The following is a 16,357-nucleotide window of genomic DNA, read 5'->3' on the forward strand; positions in this document are numbered from 1 at the left end:
TTCACTTTTGGCCCAAAGGTAATCAGAACTTCCGTGTGATGATTAGTTACTTAAAGACACATAAAATGTTCTTTTCAGAGTATAATAATACCGTTCTTTGAGTTGTTTCCATTACTTCGATTAAATGAAAGGTTCGGTAAATTAACTCACCTTCTCAACAAAAATATAAATTTAACATATTTGAGCGTAACTCTGTATTAGCCAGAAATATATGCTCGTTGTTTTGCCCCGTGAGCAATAAAATAAAATAACATCCCGACTTCATGTTGAGCTAAACGCGGTCTCCAAATTATTCGAAGATGAGGAGAACCCAAAAAATTTATTGCATAATTTCTTTCAAATAATTATAAAAAAGAGGTACATCAAGAACGTCGGTTTCATGCACTACAGATATCATGGGTGAGTAAAACAGAAAGGAAAAAACAACTACAAGTCTTCAGTACCAAAACAAAAGACTACTAAAAGTTTTGAGATGAAAGAGCATCCCAGTAAAGTTCACCTCCCGATAAACGCTCACGGAAAATCTCAAAGCAGCAATTATAAGTAAATAAACATAGAATATAGCTATCAATGCCAATATACAAATACCCCGCTCCCCTGTTATTGTTGTCTAAAGGAATACTCAAATTCAGATTGCGAAACTGACAGGACAATCTTGCGCCCATTCAAACAAGATTGATTGTGAATGAAACATATGGATGTGCATCAGCATCGCCTCCTAGACCAGCCATCGCTCCCCCAACTTCATCGTCAGTTTTCCAGAAGGTACTGCATTGTAACACAAGGAAGCAACGTCAGAGAACTAAGCTTAATGCGCAGAGCATATCACATAAAAAGGTCTCTTAGGATAGTCAACAAGCGTCCTAAAGTCATCTTCATCTACAATTGGTTAATTCAGTTTTACTAGTATTGTCATCAAAGAGTTGAGGCTCCCCCTTACTATGCCACAAACGCAAGTATAGCTTATGGACTTGCCTGTTACCACTATCACACAACCCTTCAAGGATTGAACGTACTTTCTTCTCACTTTTTGTAGTCGGAGCTAAGACACATGCCTGAAATATCATTTCAATATCCACTGGTTAGTCAAAAGTGTTTGGTCGTAAACCAGTGACAGAAAATGAGAACACTATTATTTTGGACCAAAAATGATAACTTTCTTACCAAGAAAGATGGTGGTAAACCATATCTCAGAATACTCTCTGCAAAGATACGTACAGCACAAAAATGCATCCAGGAGCTGAAAACCTGCATGCGAGAAACTTGTACATTTAGTAAGAAATTTCCAAAATCTGTCATAAGAGAATACGAGAAAGCATGATACAACAATAACGCAATGTATGATGATAAATAGAATAATAATTTGACTAAGGCTCCGTTTGACATTGCAGTGCGGCCAAAAGAAGCCGTTTATTTTAGAAATTTTAAGCCTCAAAGCGTTTGGTAAACCAAAACAACATCCGCTTATTTAAAAATCTCAGGTCCCGCACAGCAGTTTTTCGATGCAGGTTGGAGGCTGCTTCTCAAAGTTGTTTTTTTAGAAGCAGCCAGTTCCAAGTAATGAACTTTTCAAATACCCAGTATACCCTTATAAATTTTAGAGATTGGCATACTTTACCCTTCACCTTCTTCAGAGTCTTTTCCAGAAGCTCCAGTTTCCCATCTTTCCACTCCATCTCTTCTCTCACTTTTTCTTTCAACTCTTTCTCTTTCTTGGTTCCATGAACCAATTTTCTTGTGGGTTCTTACCTCAGCCACCCTAAACACCCACATCCTTTTTTATTATTATTATTCACGTGGCTGACCCCCTTTCTTGATTTATTTGAAATCATGAGATACGGCAGCAAGAGGAAGAGGAAGAGTTCTGAGAAAAAAACACAAGAGGAAGAGGAAAATGAAGTGGGGTCTGTCGATTTGGGTTGTGTTGTGAGTTGAAAGGGAAATAGTTGGTTCTGGTTTCTTGTTTCTTTCTGGTTTGGCTTAGTTTTTGGTTTCTTTCTGGGTTGTTGATGTGCTTGGGGCTGTTGGTTTGTTGAATGAATATCACTTTTCCCAAAAAGGGCTGTTTTATTTATTTATTTTTATTTACTGTTTTAGTTCTTTATTTAATTCCTTGCTGAGCGAGAAGAGGCTGACGAGAGAAAGAGAGAAGAATGGAGAAAAAGGGTCGAGAGAAAAGAAAAAAGGAGAAAAGGGGCCTTCTTCCTTCTCAAGTTTTTTATTTTAATAATTGTATATTACTTTTAAGATTATAAAAAATTAAAATTAAAAAAAAGGGAGATTCACTATATACCCGATATAGGAGCCTAAATTATAATTAAAAAAAACCCTATATGAAATGGACTTTAGAAACACACCCAAAGCCTATTTACAACATAACAAAAAGGCGTTTAACTTCTTTTAAATTACAAAACTGCCATTGATTTCTTAAAACAAACCCAACCCCAAAATCTCATAAACAGCCCAAAACACTCAATAGGGCATCAAAGTAATTTAATAATCAAAATTAAATTGAATAGGTCCAGCTGTCATTTTTGGGGTTTTTTTTGGGTATGTTAATAAAAATTAAATGGTGTAGGGTTTATTTATAGTTTTAGTGCTAAGAATGGGTATATGACTAAATATCTCAAAAAAAAAATGGTAAATGTATTGTAAAACAACATAAATATCATTTTCAATATCATACCCATTTTGGTCATTATAACAGTCACAACACTTCTAGAAAAAAGTTTACCAGACGCAATGACACTGCTTTTTATACTCACAGCACTTTTACAAATATAGATTACCAAACACTTCACTACTTCATTTCACAGCTGTTTATTCTCGCAGCAAAGCAGAAGCAGTATTTTTTTAAAGCACAGCAATGCAAATCTAGCCCTAAGAACAATTACGGGAAAATTGTAACTGAGTCACAGAGAAATAAACACGGGCATCATGTATAGAAGCTACTTAGATCAGGCCATAACAGGCATCTTTAACTTAAGATTACTAGATAGAAACCCAATTTTAATACCACCTGATCACTCAACATCACCTATGGTGCCACAATGTTGCTATATTTTTATTACATGACCAGTGGCAGGTGACCTTGAACATTTTTTTTCTTCCCATTAGTTCATAACTCCCCCTAAAACCATTTTTCCAGATTTAAATCATAATCTTCCTCACTTTATAAATATGATAAACAAATTAAACTAAAATAAAAATTACCTCTCCATAACTGGCATAGCACCACTGCAAAAGGGAGCTTCTTAAATTTTCTTGGTCTTGCACCAATTTTTCTAACTCCTGCTTTCGACTTTCTTGTGCTTCAGAACTGTATTCGAAATCACGGATCTGAACGACATAATAAAGAAACACAAGTCAGTTATAAGATTTCTCCTTGCTCAGTAAAAGAAAGGAATTAGCATATTTGGGCAATTTATGCATCTCTAATCCAGACACATTTCTCAGGAATGGTAATTTCATATTGCATAAATGATAAAGAAGAATTAGTTTTGCAACTTTCATGGAAAAAGCAAAACAGAATGTACAGAAATACTCACTTGGAACCCCTTTTCACGAGCACTTGTTCTAAAATTATCTGCGACCCGATTGAACAGTGTTACAGTGTAAAGTGCATATTCATTATCTTCAAATAACTTCTTAGAGGACCTAGGGACCTGAAAAATGCTTATCATGATCAATAAGACTGAAGCAAGAAGGCTGAAATAAATAAGAAGTCACTATGTGCTAGCTTTTATTTCAAAACTTTGAAAGATACAATGGAAAATTTGATCAACTTTCACCACCCTACTGCAAACCTTTTGTCTGTAACAGTTGAAGCAGAAATATATGGTGGGAAAACAATCATACCACATAGTTAGTCAAGGTTTCATAGCTTGATAGCCAATCCTTCTGAGAATACTTGGGAACAACTGCAAGGAGGGTCACTAGATGTTCTGAGGTAACGATGTCCTCTGGTTTCACTAAATTGGAAAGATCACGGACTGCTAAGCTGAAAAGGCCCCAGAGATTGGTAAAATTAGAATCAGAGCAAAATATCCTGTGCAATTGCAATTATTAAAGTTAGAGAATAATTATACCTTCCACTCTGCTTTCTGTTGATAGCATTAAGTTGACTGCGGACATTGTTATACTCAGCTACGCGAACCTAACATGGGAGCCACATAATGTACAGTGATTTATTCTTCTGGGAAAGATTCACGGCCTAAATGTATAAACATTTCATATTATCATTAAGTTTAGTTGTTAAGACAACAAACAAAAGAAAAGAAAGCCTTCAGAAGTGATTCTATGGGGAGAGACTGGAGGAACTAGGCTGACAACCATTAACTATATTGGTTCAACTCCCCAGCAACACATTCATGGTTATTTCAATAAATTGTGTCCTTAATCAGCAGCAGCTTGTGTCCTCTAAGCTAAGCACAACAAAGAAATGTCTACAATGACTGACTATGTATTATTGAGTAGTGTTAACAGTTAATCAACCAATAACTTTATCGTAAACTAACATACTGATGCTTAAAAGAAAAAAGGGTGAAGGATTACCTTCAGATCATCCTCAATCTTTGCGACTTGACCATGAATGCTGTCTACGACCTCCTTCAAAGGCGACATTGTAGGGTACTTGGCTTCATCCCAAACGAACCTACCATCATAACAAAAACCCAAAATTCAATACCCAAACACAGAGATCACTCATGATCTGCAGTGCAGCCAAACATCCTAAGTCCATATTTGATCTCATTGAATTGAACTGTGATTCAATACCTAGTAAGGTAAGAATCAACAGGTACACCATCGACAGTGAGTGCGCTGCTCTCCACGCCTGAAACCCTCTCCAGTTCCTCGATCTGGCGCCTGATCTTGTGAGAAACACCCTCTACAAAGTTGTTGGACTGCAAATTGCCAAATAACACACAATTAGTACCGAAATTAACAGATCGAAGCAAAGAAAAATTTGCAATGGAATGGCGAAAAAATTGCATTTGAAAAAATAAAGAGATCAATCATTATCGTTCTATGTAGTTTCTACAGAAGCAGATAAACATAAAGAAATTTGAACTGGAAGAGATAACAAACAAGTTGTAGAAGTCCAAATTAATACCTTCAAGAGATCGTCGCTGAGGGAGAGAAGAGAATCCAGAGTTCCAACACGGAGATTAGGAATATTGAACTGTAGAAATGATAATATAACCAGAAAGAATTAAGAGAGAGCATCAGATCTTGCAAATTAAACGAAGGAAAAAAGAAAGAGCAGTACTCTGTAGAGGGGAGTATCGAAGGAATGCTTGGAGATTTGTTCCTGGAGACGGTTCCATAGAGACGACGCCGAGTTTTGGACCGGCAGAGACACCACCCAATACCTGCTCGCCATTCAACAAAACCGACTTAAAACTGCACACCTTTCTCTTGTCTTCCTTCTTCAGCTCTCTCTGTGCTCGCCCCACTTCCCAAATTCCCTCTCTCGGCTCTGTTTTCTCCTCCTCCTCCTATTTTCTGTAGATTTCTAGTTTTCTTTTCCAATTCGTAATTATTTCCCATCGATATTATGTAGTAACTAATACAGACCAATCAGCTCATGCCATCTCATCCAGAACTGGTAAATGTTGCCAATCATTCCAAAAAAAAAAACCCGGTAAAAATAAATAAAATTGCAAAAACACCGCGGCAAAATGTTCGCCCACCGTGGGGCTCGAACCCACGACCACAAGGTTAAGAGCCTTGCGCTCTACCAACTGAGCTAGACGGGCAACTTGCGCATATTAATAAAAAAGAGGCTGATAACTGCTGTCTTCCTCAAACAACAGTGAAATAAACTGTATCTTAAAATTATGAGTGGTGGAGATTTGTTTGTCTGGTCCACATTATTGAGGCTAAGCCAGATGAAGACAAATATATGTGTCCCAGGTGGAAACTGCAGCTACATGCCAGCAAATAATAGAAAGCTGGAGGATGAGGAACTAGACGATTATACAAATGGTTAATTAGTTTGTAGCATATAGATTAGTTAACTGATTATCCTGCTTAGGAGATTTAAGGATATTATAATTATGTCCTGGAAATTAAACAAATAATTAATTGGGACAAGTACATGTCACAAGTTTCTACACTTGCTGTTGCCTTTATTAATGCATAGGATGCCAAAATACAAGGGTACCAAAAACAGAGTGAGACCCACTTGGTCATTTAGGTTTACATGCAGCATGTAGTGCCTTGTACTAATGCTCCAAAATTCATAACTTAATAGTAATCATCAAGGGACAAGTTTTCAACAGAACCAAAACTTTCATGCAGAGGCCCATTTCTGGAATAGTTGGTCATCGATCCCCCAAAAAAATCAAGCAGAGAGTCATTTGAGAAGGTGGTGTCATACACAAATGACATGCCTGCAGTTGTATCTTCATCCATTGCCATTGTGGGCATGTAAAACGAACTCGACTTGTTCGCCTCAGATTCGTCAAGGAAGAGATCGTTCACGCCATTGTTCATAGTGCTTATGTCACCATACACATGATCTTGGTCAGAAGCCTTCTTAGCCTGAATGACCTGCCAATGTTTCATTGTTAACAATTTAATTAATCCCTATTTAATTGGTATTCAAAAACTTGCTAAAATGTACACTTATAATCATATCATGAACTGGAACTGGATAATTAATTCGGTCACCATACGTAATTCTGGTTTTGATTATCTTGGTAAACCATGATAAAATCTCCAAGCTGTAAGCCATGTGCGTTAACAAATTCCCCTGAAAAAATTCAACATTACAAGAATGATATTCTGAAATTTGTAATAAGTACTTCACTGTACACTCAGAATAACCAGATGCTGGATAAAGGAAAAGAAGGGATACCAGTATTTTCAAGTACATACATTCTGCTGTTGTTATTAGGCCAAAACCTGCTTAATTGGAAAATAACAAAGGATAGATACATCGGCCATTACATATATCTAAAGGAAGGTATATCTTACTCATGCATTCGATCTGTAAATTCTTTCACCACAAAATAGAGGAAATTCAAACCTGTACTTGAAGCTCCAAACATGCAGACCATCTATGTCATCCATGCTGATTGGAATTCCTTCCTTTGATTCAAGGGCAGGGAGATGAGCCTCAGCTGCTTTCTGGAATTAAGTTGTCCAATGTTAATATACAACATTCATCATGTTTTCCTAATGAAACAAACTTCGCCGTTGTCATATAAAAAGAAACCGTTGATCACCTTTCCTTTACAAGCTTAGCTAGCATGATAGTCTTCATGTATACATGTATAGCTATTAGCTAGCTAGCCATTTGCAAACGCGAATGCTTACTTTTGATCTAATTATCAGCAGAATGTTTGAGTAATTACAGAGATTAGTTAGATCAAACCTTACCTTGGGGAGTATCATTCTTCTGAGAGAGCTCACATCACTATTCTTAAGCTCCTTTTGGAAAAGAAATCTCAACCTTGTTGGATCAATAACCTGAAGCATCCAGATCCACGCATGAGATCATCATTACATTAATTAAGTTTAGAGTCATCGATTAGATTTTGTACTCAACAGATATGCATTGAACAAACTTGTCCTGAGGCAGACAGCATAATCAATTTGCAACAACTGAAACAGTGATCAAGCTGCAAGTGTTCACAAGGCAGTGAAATAGTATTTTTCTATTGTCCTGCATATTGGACCAACATGCCACCAAACCAAATTATGATTAGCACAGTTAGGAACTTCAAAATATGGAGTCCACCTAGAGTTGAGATTCGTATTAAATACGAATAACTCCAATGATGATTCACAAATCTAAACGTTTCTGTTAAAAAGGTGAACTCATCAATCCAACGGTCATTTAACTAAAAAAATGTTGGTATCGAATACGACAACATTGTATTGTGAATTATTTTATTTCCCAAATCTATATAAAATGGACGGGTATGACGGTGATTCATTTCGAAAATGTACAAATTAATTTGTTAAGGTTCAAATGTAGGATCCATTATTGGATTTACAGAGTTGGTGCACAACCTGATCATGCCATCACAGAGAGTCAATTCTTTGATATTATAGATCGGACAAATTCCACGGAACCAACAATGAAAAGAAAAAATGTCTATCTAGCTATAAGTATCTAGGTAGGGTTACTTTGATTGCTAAAAATCACCAACATATAAAATGAATCGTGAAATTTCATAACAAGAGACAGACACATTGATTAATCAATCAAATCAAAATCCGGGCCCTGTAAATAAATGAAAGAAGAGAAGAAAATCAAGCAGATCGTACAAGCCCAAAAGGTACCCATCACGTACACCCGGGTCTAGAGATATCTGATTGAACAGTGTCTGACATGGATCGAAAAGTACAGCAATAGAATTAACAAAAGAGGAAATCTTTGAACGAAAATAATATAAGGAAAAGGCTACTGTGAAATAGAATTTAATTTATGAGACAAATATTATTGATTAAAATTAAAAAGAAAGGTAAAAAATTGAAGAAAAATAATGAACATTAATTCATATATTATAGATAGATATCAGGTAGTAGGAATTAGGAAAGGGAAGGGGGAAGGAAGCTCACACGTGCAGGCGGGAGAGTGGAGGGGGGTTGGAGGGAGGGCAGCACGTGCGAGGTGGTGGTGGTGGAGGAAGCAAAAGTGAGATGATGAAGGTTGATGATGGATGATCGCCTCTGTCTGGTCATTCTTTTCTTCCTGTGGACACCAAAACTAGTCACAGCATGGACAAGGTCGTCATGGTCATGGATGGAGCCGCTCCGATCCGACCCGTGAAAGGAAGTCTTGTCCCCCTTGGCAGTGACAAGGCCGAGATCAGCCTCAACACCTGCCCTCAACCCACAGGCCTCGGTTTTCTCATGATGAATTAGGCCAGCTGCTGCAGAAGCTGCTGCTTGGTCCATCATCATTAGCTAATATAGCTAATAGCAAATAGCAAACAGCTAGAGAGAGAGAGAGAGAGAGAGAGAGAGAGAGAAAGTTGGATGGGGTTTTGGGTAGGCACTTAAGCAAAGCAAAGCAAAGCACAGAGAGAAAACACCTTGGAATTCAGTAAGAGTGGCTGTGGTTTCTTGATCAGTGCTTGTGCAGATCGAAAACTAGCAAGTGAAGGACGCTCGGCAATCGCGAAATGGGTGGGGGCTAGCTATGGGAAAGAGAATTCTAATCTCTCTCGCATATCTAGTGGGTGGTTGTGGAGGTAGAGGCACCTTTTCTTCTATTTCTCTTTTGCTATTTTTGGTAAGGGTTTTTGCTGCCTCCTTGGTTTTGCAGTGACATTTGTGCAGCCTGCATTCAGTCATATGTACATATGTATATTGCTTTCCTTTGCTCTCTCTCTCTCTCTCTCTCTCTCTCTCTCTCTCTCTCTCTCTCTCTCTCTCTCCTTTTTATTTTTGGCGTTGTCATTATTAATTTGTGTGCAAATGCAAATGGGTACATTATTAATGATCAGTAGAGTAGTGGGATTTGAAAGAAAAGAAAAAGGCAGATTTAGGGTTTTGGGTGATCAGAATTTACAATAGAGGACCTCTTGTTCTGGTTTGGATGACAAATGTTGAATCTGTATTCATGGGCGCTCTTGGTTTGGTTGAGCTGAGTTGAGTTTATAAACCGTGGTTAAGGGTAGGGTGGAGGTTGGGGTTAGCATTGAGAAGTGTGGAGCCAGCGGAGCATACTTAGTGGAGGGAGGAGATAAGGGAGAGGGAGGGGGAGGGGGATGGGGAGGGGTGGTAGTGGGAGAATGGCCAAGAGACAAGTGACGGATGGACGATCAAGACAACAAAGCTGGTTTGAGATGAAGCTCCAGCTGTTGCAAAAGTTCTGACTCTCCATGCAACTGAAATCAATGGCATTTTTGGGCTTATATAGTGGGCTCTGCTCTCTCTCTCTCTCTTCTTTCTTTCCTTGTTTCATGTGATGGAAACCAGACCAGACGAACAAGACCTCTACGTAATATACATGGTGGGGTGGGGGAGGAAAGAAGAGGAGAGTTTTGGGTGTAATACTCATACCATAGACTTTTCTACTTACTTTTCACATCAACCGCAAGTAATTAATACCCACGGATTCAGTGGTTTTTCTATACGAAGATGTACGTCTAAGGATTAACCTCTCCATCTGATTCCGAATTTTACGCTTGTTAGTCTGATTCGCGTTTCAGTGGGTCCTTTACTAGAGAATAGAGATTCTCAAATAATAATAAAAAGCACCCTCTTTTCTTTTTGCCCGTTATTACTGTGTACCTTTGCAAGTAAGCTTCCGCTGCCACCTGGACGGCATGCAAAGGTGCTCGTATTTGTCGTTGAATAAATGAAGCAATTAGCAATCTCTCTCTCTAGTCTACTTGCGGACTCCGCTCTCTGAATTCCTAACCTAAACGAAGACTTCAGTTCAGAGTTCAGACTTTTTTTTTTCAGGAAGTCGACACTAATTATTAGACTGGTGAATAACGTGCAATTTGCTAATATTCGCCAAAAATAATTTCATTGACGTTAAATTCTTCTTGTGTCTTTTCTTTGTTTTCGGGGGGCGGGGGATTCAAATTTATGTAGATATTCACTTGTCCGTGATCTTAGGGAATTTCCACCTTGGAATTGTAGGAGTTCATTCAATAAATATCCATCGACTCGGAGGGGTGACACATTTACACACCTACCTCAAAAACAAATTGCTCAATACCATTATAACTTTCTGACGAAAAGTCCAATTCTAATAAAATAATAAGTATTTTAAAAAACAAGCTGCATTGGTACAACTCATACATACAAAGAGAGAAGAGAAACTCAACTAAATAAAAATTTAAAAAAAACTATTACGAAAAGAAAAAAGATGAGTGAAATACCGTCCCTCCCCAGCCACCCGAGACATGTATGAACAAAAACGGGGTATTACATGGAAACAAGCAAGGGTACAGAACAGACCTTGGAAGTTACTTGGTATAGACTAGAGAACACGACATATTACAGCTTAGCTTAGGGCAGATGATATGATAATGATACTAGTATACCACCACCGCAAGTTTAAATCACAAACTACAGACAGACAGACATACTACGCCATCATTTATCCTACACTCAAGAGTCCAGCCTCCTCCACTTTTTTAATTAATTCTTAATCACTCCAACTTGAGCAACCTTTCTTCTTCCTGCAGCTTCTTTGGTTCTGCCGGGAAGTATTTTATACCCACCAGATCCCCAACCTTGCCAAATACCTGAAAGAATCAAACCCAACAAAATGTCAGGGCCCAAGTTCTCTCACATTAAAACGGAATATTTGCAACTATAGCATCAGGAAGTTGCATGCACCCCAAGTTATACAACAACTTACCTCCAACGCTTTGAGCAGGTCTTCCCTTGTATGAGAAGCAGATATGCATATACGTGCCCTTGCCAATAGCAGTGGGGTTGCTGGAAATGCTACTGTCACAACAGCTACCTGTATGTAACAATAATCATTTAAATTTCCTTGGAACCAACAGAAAACTATAATCATGGAGTACAAGTTACAACTGGGCAGGATGGACTCACATTCTGCTTGAGGCACTCCCGTGAGAAGGCAGGAATTTTGGCTGGGTTGTAAAGCATAATTGGCATTACTGGAGAGTCGTTATCCCCCAAAACCTCAAATCCCATTTTCTGTAGTTCTGACCTGAAAAAGTTGCTATTCTCACGTATTCGTGCAAGTTTTTGGGCACCTACAAGGAAACAAAAACTCATTCAATGATGGTCATATATAGAAGAAACATTAAACCCTAAATTTGCTGAGTACAATATTAAAACACATTCCCAAGGAAACTAAAGAGAATTAAGGGGTGAGAGAGAGAGAGAGAGAGAGAAGTATCTATCAACACCTCTATTGGAACCATCCTCTCCAAGAATGACCTTTATAGCAGATATTATTTGTTCTGCAGCAGGTGGTGATATTGAAGTTGCATAAAGATGAGCAGGGCAAGTGTACTTCAAGTATTGGATAAGCTCCTGGATAATAACACCATCAGTAGACCACATTAAATTCAATAAAGAGCTCATAATTTATTTAAGATAACTTTGTAAATACACCAAAGTCTGCCTAGATTACACCACGCATTGTTCAACCAATTGAAAATATTAAGGACAGAGCAAAAAACAAACCTCGGATCCTGCTATATATCCCCCACATGATCCAAATGATTTGGTAAATGTTCCCATCATGATATCTACATCAGCTGTATCTACTCCTAAGAGCTCACAAACACCTCTACCTGTTTTCCCTACTGCTCCAATGCTGTGGGCCTCATCCAAATATGTATATGCCTAAGATAAAAGAGGAAGTGGCAAAGAATAAAAAGATTTATTACATAAATTATTAAAAATTCTTAGATAGTAATTTAGCAGAGGTATTTCCCACTAAATGAGATAAGTAATACAGTTGATTAAAAGGAGGGGGTATCCTTCGAAAAAAGATATGTTGATTTTATTCTCTGTTCTTATGACAAAAATGATCAATAATACATTTGAGGCTCTAAGTTTTAGATAAAACCATAAGAATTATATCCTTCCTGTGGAAAATAAAAACAGACAGCACAGTACTCGGAGACCAAAGGCATATATTGAAGTGTGAAAGCTACCAAGAAGGTGCAACCTTATATTTCTTGCAGATGGCTATAATCTCAGGAAGTTTGCACAGCTCCCCTTCCATGCTGTATATTCCCTCCACAATGACAATTATCTTCTTCCAGGGTCTGCGGGTCCTAGGTTGCCCCTCTGCGATTTGTTCTCTCAAAACTTCCTCCAAATGAGAAGGAGCTGTAAGTAAAGCAAAAAGTACAAATATAAGTGAACGACATCCAGCCTGAATTTTACCATTTTCTTTTAATTTTAATGAGTAAAACTCCATTCATGCTATCTTCAATATCTAAGAGAAGGAAGCCAACATATTGGAAAGTTGAGTACGATAAACAGTCCTTTCTATTGAGTAGTCAAATACCTCCATAAACATGGACTACAAAAAGGAAAAATAACCAAAAACCTAACTGTCAATTGCCAGCGGCATTCCAATCTAGCCCCTGGTCTTTGCAGTTTGCAATTGAACATAAAACCAATATTTTCCCCACTGTTTTTTCTTAGTAAAAGAATAAACGCCATCATTTAAAAATCTGAAATGTGGAATTTGATGCCCAAATCCAAATCTCACCATCAATGCTATACAAGATAATAACTAGTGGGCTTACTATTGTGTTGGAAAACGCAAATACTAGCTCCAGATCCTCGTGCACCATTGACAATGGAGTTGTGGTTCAAGGAATCACTAACAATCAAGCGTCCCTGTAAATTCAAATGGCATAAATTTGGAAAAGGAAATTAAAGACAAAGTTTAAACGTAATTTCATTAACAAAACATACAAACCTTCCCCATCAAGACTGGAAGGATAGCAGAGTTTGTGACATAGCCCATTCCAAAAACTATAGCAGCAGGTTTCCCAACAAAACTTGCCACACGCTTCTCCAGTTCATTATGCAAAACTGTGGTGCCTGATGAAAGAAGCGTATCATGGTAAAGTCCAGGAGAAAAATAATTTAAACAAAACTATCTTGCAGAGCCATATACCAACCGCCGTCAACACGGCTACTACAGGTACTGGGAGAATATTTTTTCAATGTCTGGATAGCACGAGGCGTGCAGTATTCATCGGATGCAGCAAAGCCAAGGTAATTGTAAGATCCCAAGTTAAGGCATCTACTGGTTTTTGTGGTTAGTCTGCATCAGCCCCAGCAGATGATGAGAATATAAATTAAGAAAACTTAACAAAGGCGTGCAATATTTATCAAAATTGCCAAATTCTTTACTTGAGTGTCTTGTTGTAGTCATTGGAGAAACGTTCGACCACATCAAACCAAGCATCAGGAGCACTTGCTATAGGTCTATTGAAACAGTCCTGGCAGTCAAAACTTTAAAAATCAACCAGAATTATCAATTATGTTTATGGGACTCGAACTCGAAGGAATTCATGTTTAAAAGTAATTGCAGTGCCACCGATCCAATAATAAGATCAATTTCATTTCATGCACGACATAATTTTATATAGCTCCAGCCTCAAGAGAAGAGAAGAGATACAAGACAATCAAAATCAATAACACAAATACCTGAATACGAAGATACAGCCGACGAATATAAAAATCTTCAAGTCCTAAACAGATTGGAGCATAACCCTGGCTTTGCAACAAAACAATCATTAACATGTATTCTGTACACCCACCCAAACAGCTGTTTTCTTTCTATGAAAAATTATAATATGAGAAAGAAAAAAAGGAAAGAAAATTATAGGGCCGTGTAGAAGAATATGGGAACCTGCAAATTGCTAGAACTCCACCAGTCGATGAATTTGCGGAAGACATCTCTGACTTGGCCGAAGACGAAAAGCAAGCCATAGCTGAAGTACGTGGTTAACGCGGTTAAATAAGGGATCGCAATCATTTCGGCGTTGTAATAATTATATGATCCAAAAACCACGCGTTTAACTGTTTGAAGCTTAGCAACGAGAACTGGATCGAGAATTTGGGAGTTGTGGATCTTTCAGCAGGAGTTCTCAGGGCCTGCAGATCCAAGATATGCCGTCGATCCGATACTTGGAGTCGGGTTAACCCGTTTGATTGGTCAGGTCAGGACTCAGATGGAGAGGATGAGAGGCGATGCGATTGGATTGGAGGGTCGTGTTCTAGCCCAATCTGTTTTTGGTGCCCCCACTTTTCGGATTCAATTCAGTGACCGGGCTCGCGCTGGCCAAAATTTCCGAGCCATATCAAATTTTATGAATATTTCACTTTCCAGGTCACTTTAGAAACCGCGAACCACCATTTTCCTAGCGAAAAAACAAACAAATATTACTTTTAGGGGGGAAGTCTTATGTCAATTTTTCTTATGTTTTACTCTCCTTTTGACACGTTTCACATAAATTTAAATTTTTATTGCGACTTCAACCCAAAATAAAAATAAAAATTTGCGACCATTTTTGGGAAATACATTTTTTTTTTTATAAAAGAGCAATAGTATTTTAGTGATAAAATAAACAAAAAAAATACAAAACAACTAAAGTGCCGAATATGAATACAACTTCTCTAGTAACTAAATGTAACAATAAGTTGAATTAATCTAAAGAGAATATGCACAACCTAAAAAATGATTAAAATTCCTAAATCAGCTACCATAACCACATGTACTTAAGCCTATAGTAAAGATTTGTTGGGCAACGACAAAAGCGAAAAATCCGTATCAAAAGCCAAAAGTCAAAAGGAAATAAAATATCATAAACAAAAAACAAACCACATCAAACTCCAAAAGAGTTCATGATAATTATTAAAATGAAACAAACTAAGAAACAAGATCAACGCTTCGCATCCTCTCGAGCAATCCTAAGAGAGCTATAGCGTCATACCGGCTAAACTCATAGTGTCGCACTAGCTAAACTCGAACCCGATTCAATTTGACATCATCCTTGCATCATAGCTCCAAATCTATATCGAAGGTTGACAACTAGAGCCAAATCATTGCATAAGTGAGTCAAAAGACAATAACTATATTGCAGTGATGACGATTGCTTTTACATCACAAAACAAAAACACAAAAAAATCTAAAGGGAAAATGAAGAGAACGAGAGGAAAGGGGATGATAGGAGAATAAAGGGGATGGAGTTAGGAGGTGGCGACTAAGGACTGTTGTTTAGGGTTTTCTCATAGAACAACGAGTAAAGTACAATTGAATGCATGTTAGTAGTAGTGAAAAAACACAAGCTGCCCAAAATTACAGATCTCATTTATGTACTTACTCATTTTTCATTTTGGTAATTTTAGTTATATAATGTTGTTTATGAAGCAATCAAGTTCTACAACTATAAATTTGTTAAAAGAACGAACAAAATGATACATTCGGAGTTTATTTGTAGATGTTTTAAAGAGACAAAAGTGGTCTCATATATAGTAGTTGCATATTGTCACTTCAAAATACATTAATTAACTAGACAGAGTTTACAAGTTTGAATCCAAGCCAATCTAGATTACAATACTAAAATGGATAAAATTAAAATTGTAGTAGTGACTAAAATGAAAAATAAGTCAAAATACAAGGACAAACACACATAACTCCTCCACGCATGTTTAGTACGGGTGTTTAAGATCCAATCTTAACTCAACCAAATGAACCGGATTGAGTTGGATCTCTAAATTTCAAAATATAAATTATTGGATCAGATGTTGAATTTGCATGTGAAAATCCAATTCTAATATTCTAGAAACTATAAAAGTGGAAAAAAAAAAAAAAAAAAACACTGTGAATTGGGAATTTGCCACTAACATAAAGCCCTAACTCCTTATA

The 16,357-nt window shown here is 37.4% G+C and overlaps 3 protein-coding genes and 1 non-coding gene across 4 annotated transcripts; all 4 read right to left on the reverse strand.

The window, feature by feature from the left end:
* Positions 1–318: 318 nt before the first annotated feature.
* DET3 (vacuolar ATP synthase subunit C (VATC) / V-ATPase C subunit / vacuolar proton pump C subunit (DET3)) lies at positions 319–5,535 on the reverse strand. The gene is made up of 11 exons (XM_008232818.2): positions 5,270–5,535; positions 5,114–5,182; positions 4,777–4,904; positions 4,555–4,654; positions 4,089–4,156; positions 3,859–4,000; positions 3,549–3,665; positions 3,214–3,339; positions 1,165–1,248; positions 976–1,055; positions 319–768 (listed from the first exon to the last, which is right to left on the reverse strand). The coding sequence occupies exons 1-11, from the start codon at positions 5,381–5,383 to the stop codon at positions 666–668; spliced, it is 1,131 nt and encodes a 376-aa protein (XP_008231040.1). The 5' UTR covers positions 5,384–5,535; the 3' UTR covers positions 319–665.
* Positions 5,536–5,686: 151 nt separating this feature from the next.
* TRNAK-CUU (transfer RNA lysine (anticodon CUU)) lies at positions 5,687–5,759 on the reverse strand. Its single transcript has one exon. It is a non-coding gene; the product is annotated as a tRNA-Lys (tRNA).
* A 342-nt stretch (positions 5,760–6,101) lies between these two features.
* Positions 6,102–9,830, reverse strand: LOC103330275 (B3 domain-containing transcription factor FUS3). Its single transcript, XM_008232819.2, has 6 exons — positions 8,575–9,830; positions 7,387–7,476; positions 7,034–7,134; positions 6,863–6,909; positions 6,681–6,757; positions 6,102–6,555 (listed from the first exon to the last, which is right to left on the reverse strand). The coding sequence occupies exons 1-6, from the start codon at positions 8,917–8,919 to the stop codon at positions 6,250–6,252; spliced, it is 966 nt and encodes a 321-aa protein (XP_008231041.2). The 5' UTR covers positions 8,920–9,830; the 3' UTR covers positions 6,102–6,249.
* An 869-nt stretch (positions 9,831–10,699) lies between these two features.
* LOC103330276 (long chain base biosynthesis protein 2a-like) lies at positions 10,700–14,857 on the reverse strand. The gene is made up of 12 exons (XM_008232820.3): positions 14,339–14,857; positions 14,134–14,199; positions 13,837–13,925; positions 13,602–13,747; positions 13,397–13,521; positions 13,221–13,314; positions 12,632–12,795; positions 12,142–12,303; positions 11,862–11,988; positions 11,539–11,705; positions 11,339–11,446; positions 10,700–11,222 (listed from the first exon to the last, which is right to left on the reverse strand). The coding sequence occupies exons 1-12, from the start codon at positions 14,462–14,464 to the stop codon at positions 11,127–11,129; spliced, it is 1,470 nt and encodes a 489-aa protein (XP_008231042.2). The 5' UTR covers positions 14,465–14,857; the 3' UTR covers positions 10,700–11,126.
* Positions 14,858–16,357: the final 1,500 nt, after the last annotated feature.

Source organism: Prunus mume, linkage group LG4, assembly GCF_029339155.1.
Source record: "Prunus mume cultivar Tortuosa linkage group LG4, ASM2933915v1, whole genome shotgun sequence".
In the NCBI taxonomy this organism is placed as follows: domain Eukaryota; kingdom Viridiplantae; phylum Streptophyta; class Magnoliopsida; order Rosales; family Rosaceae; genus Prunus; species Prunus mume.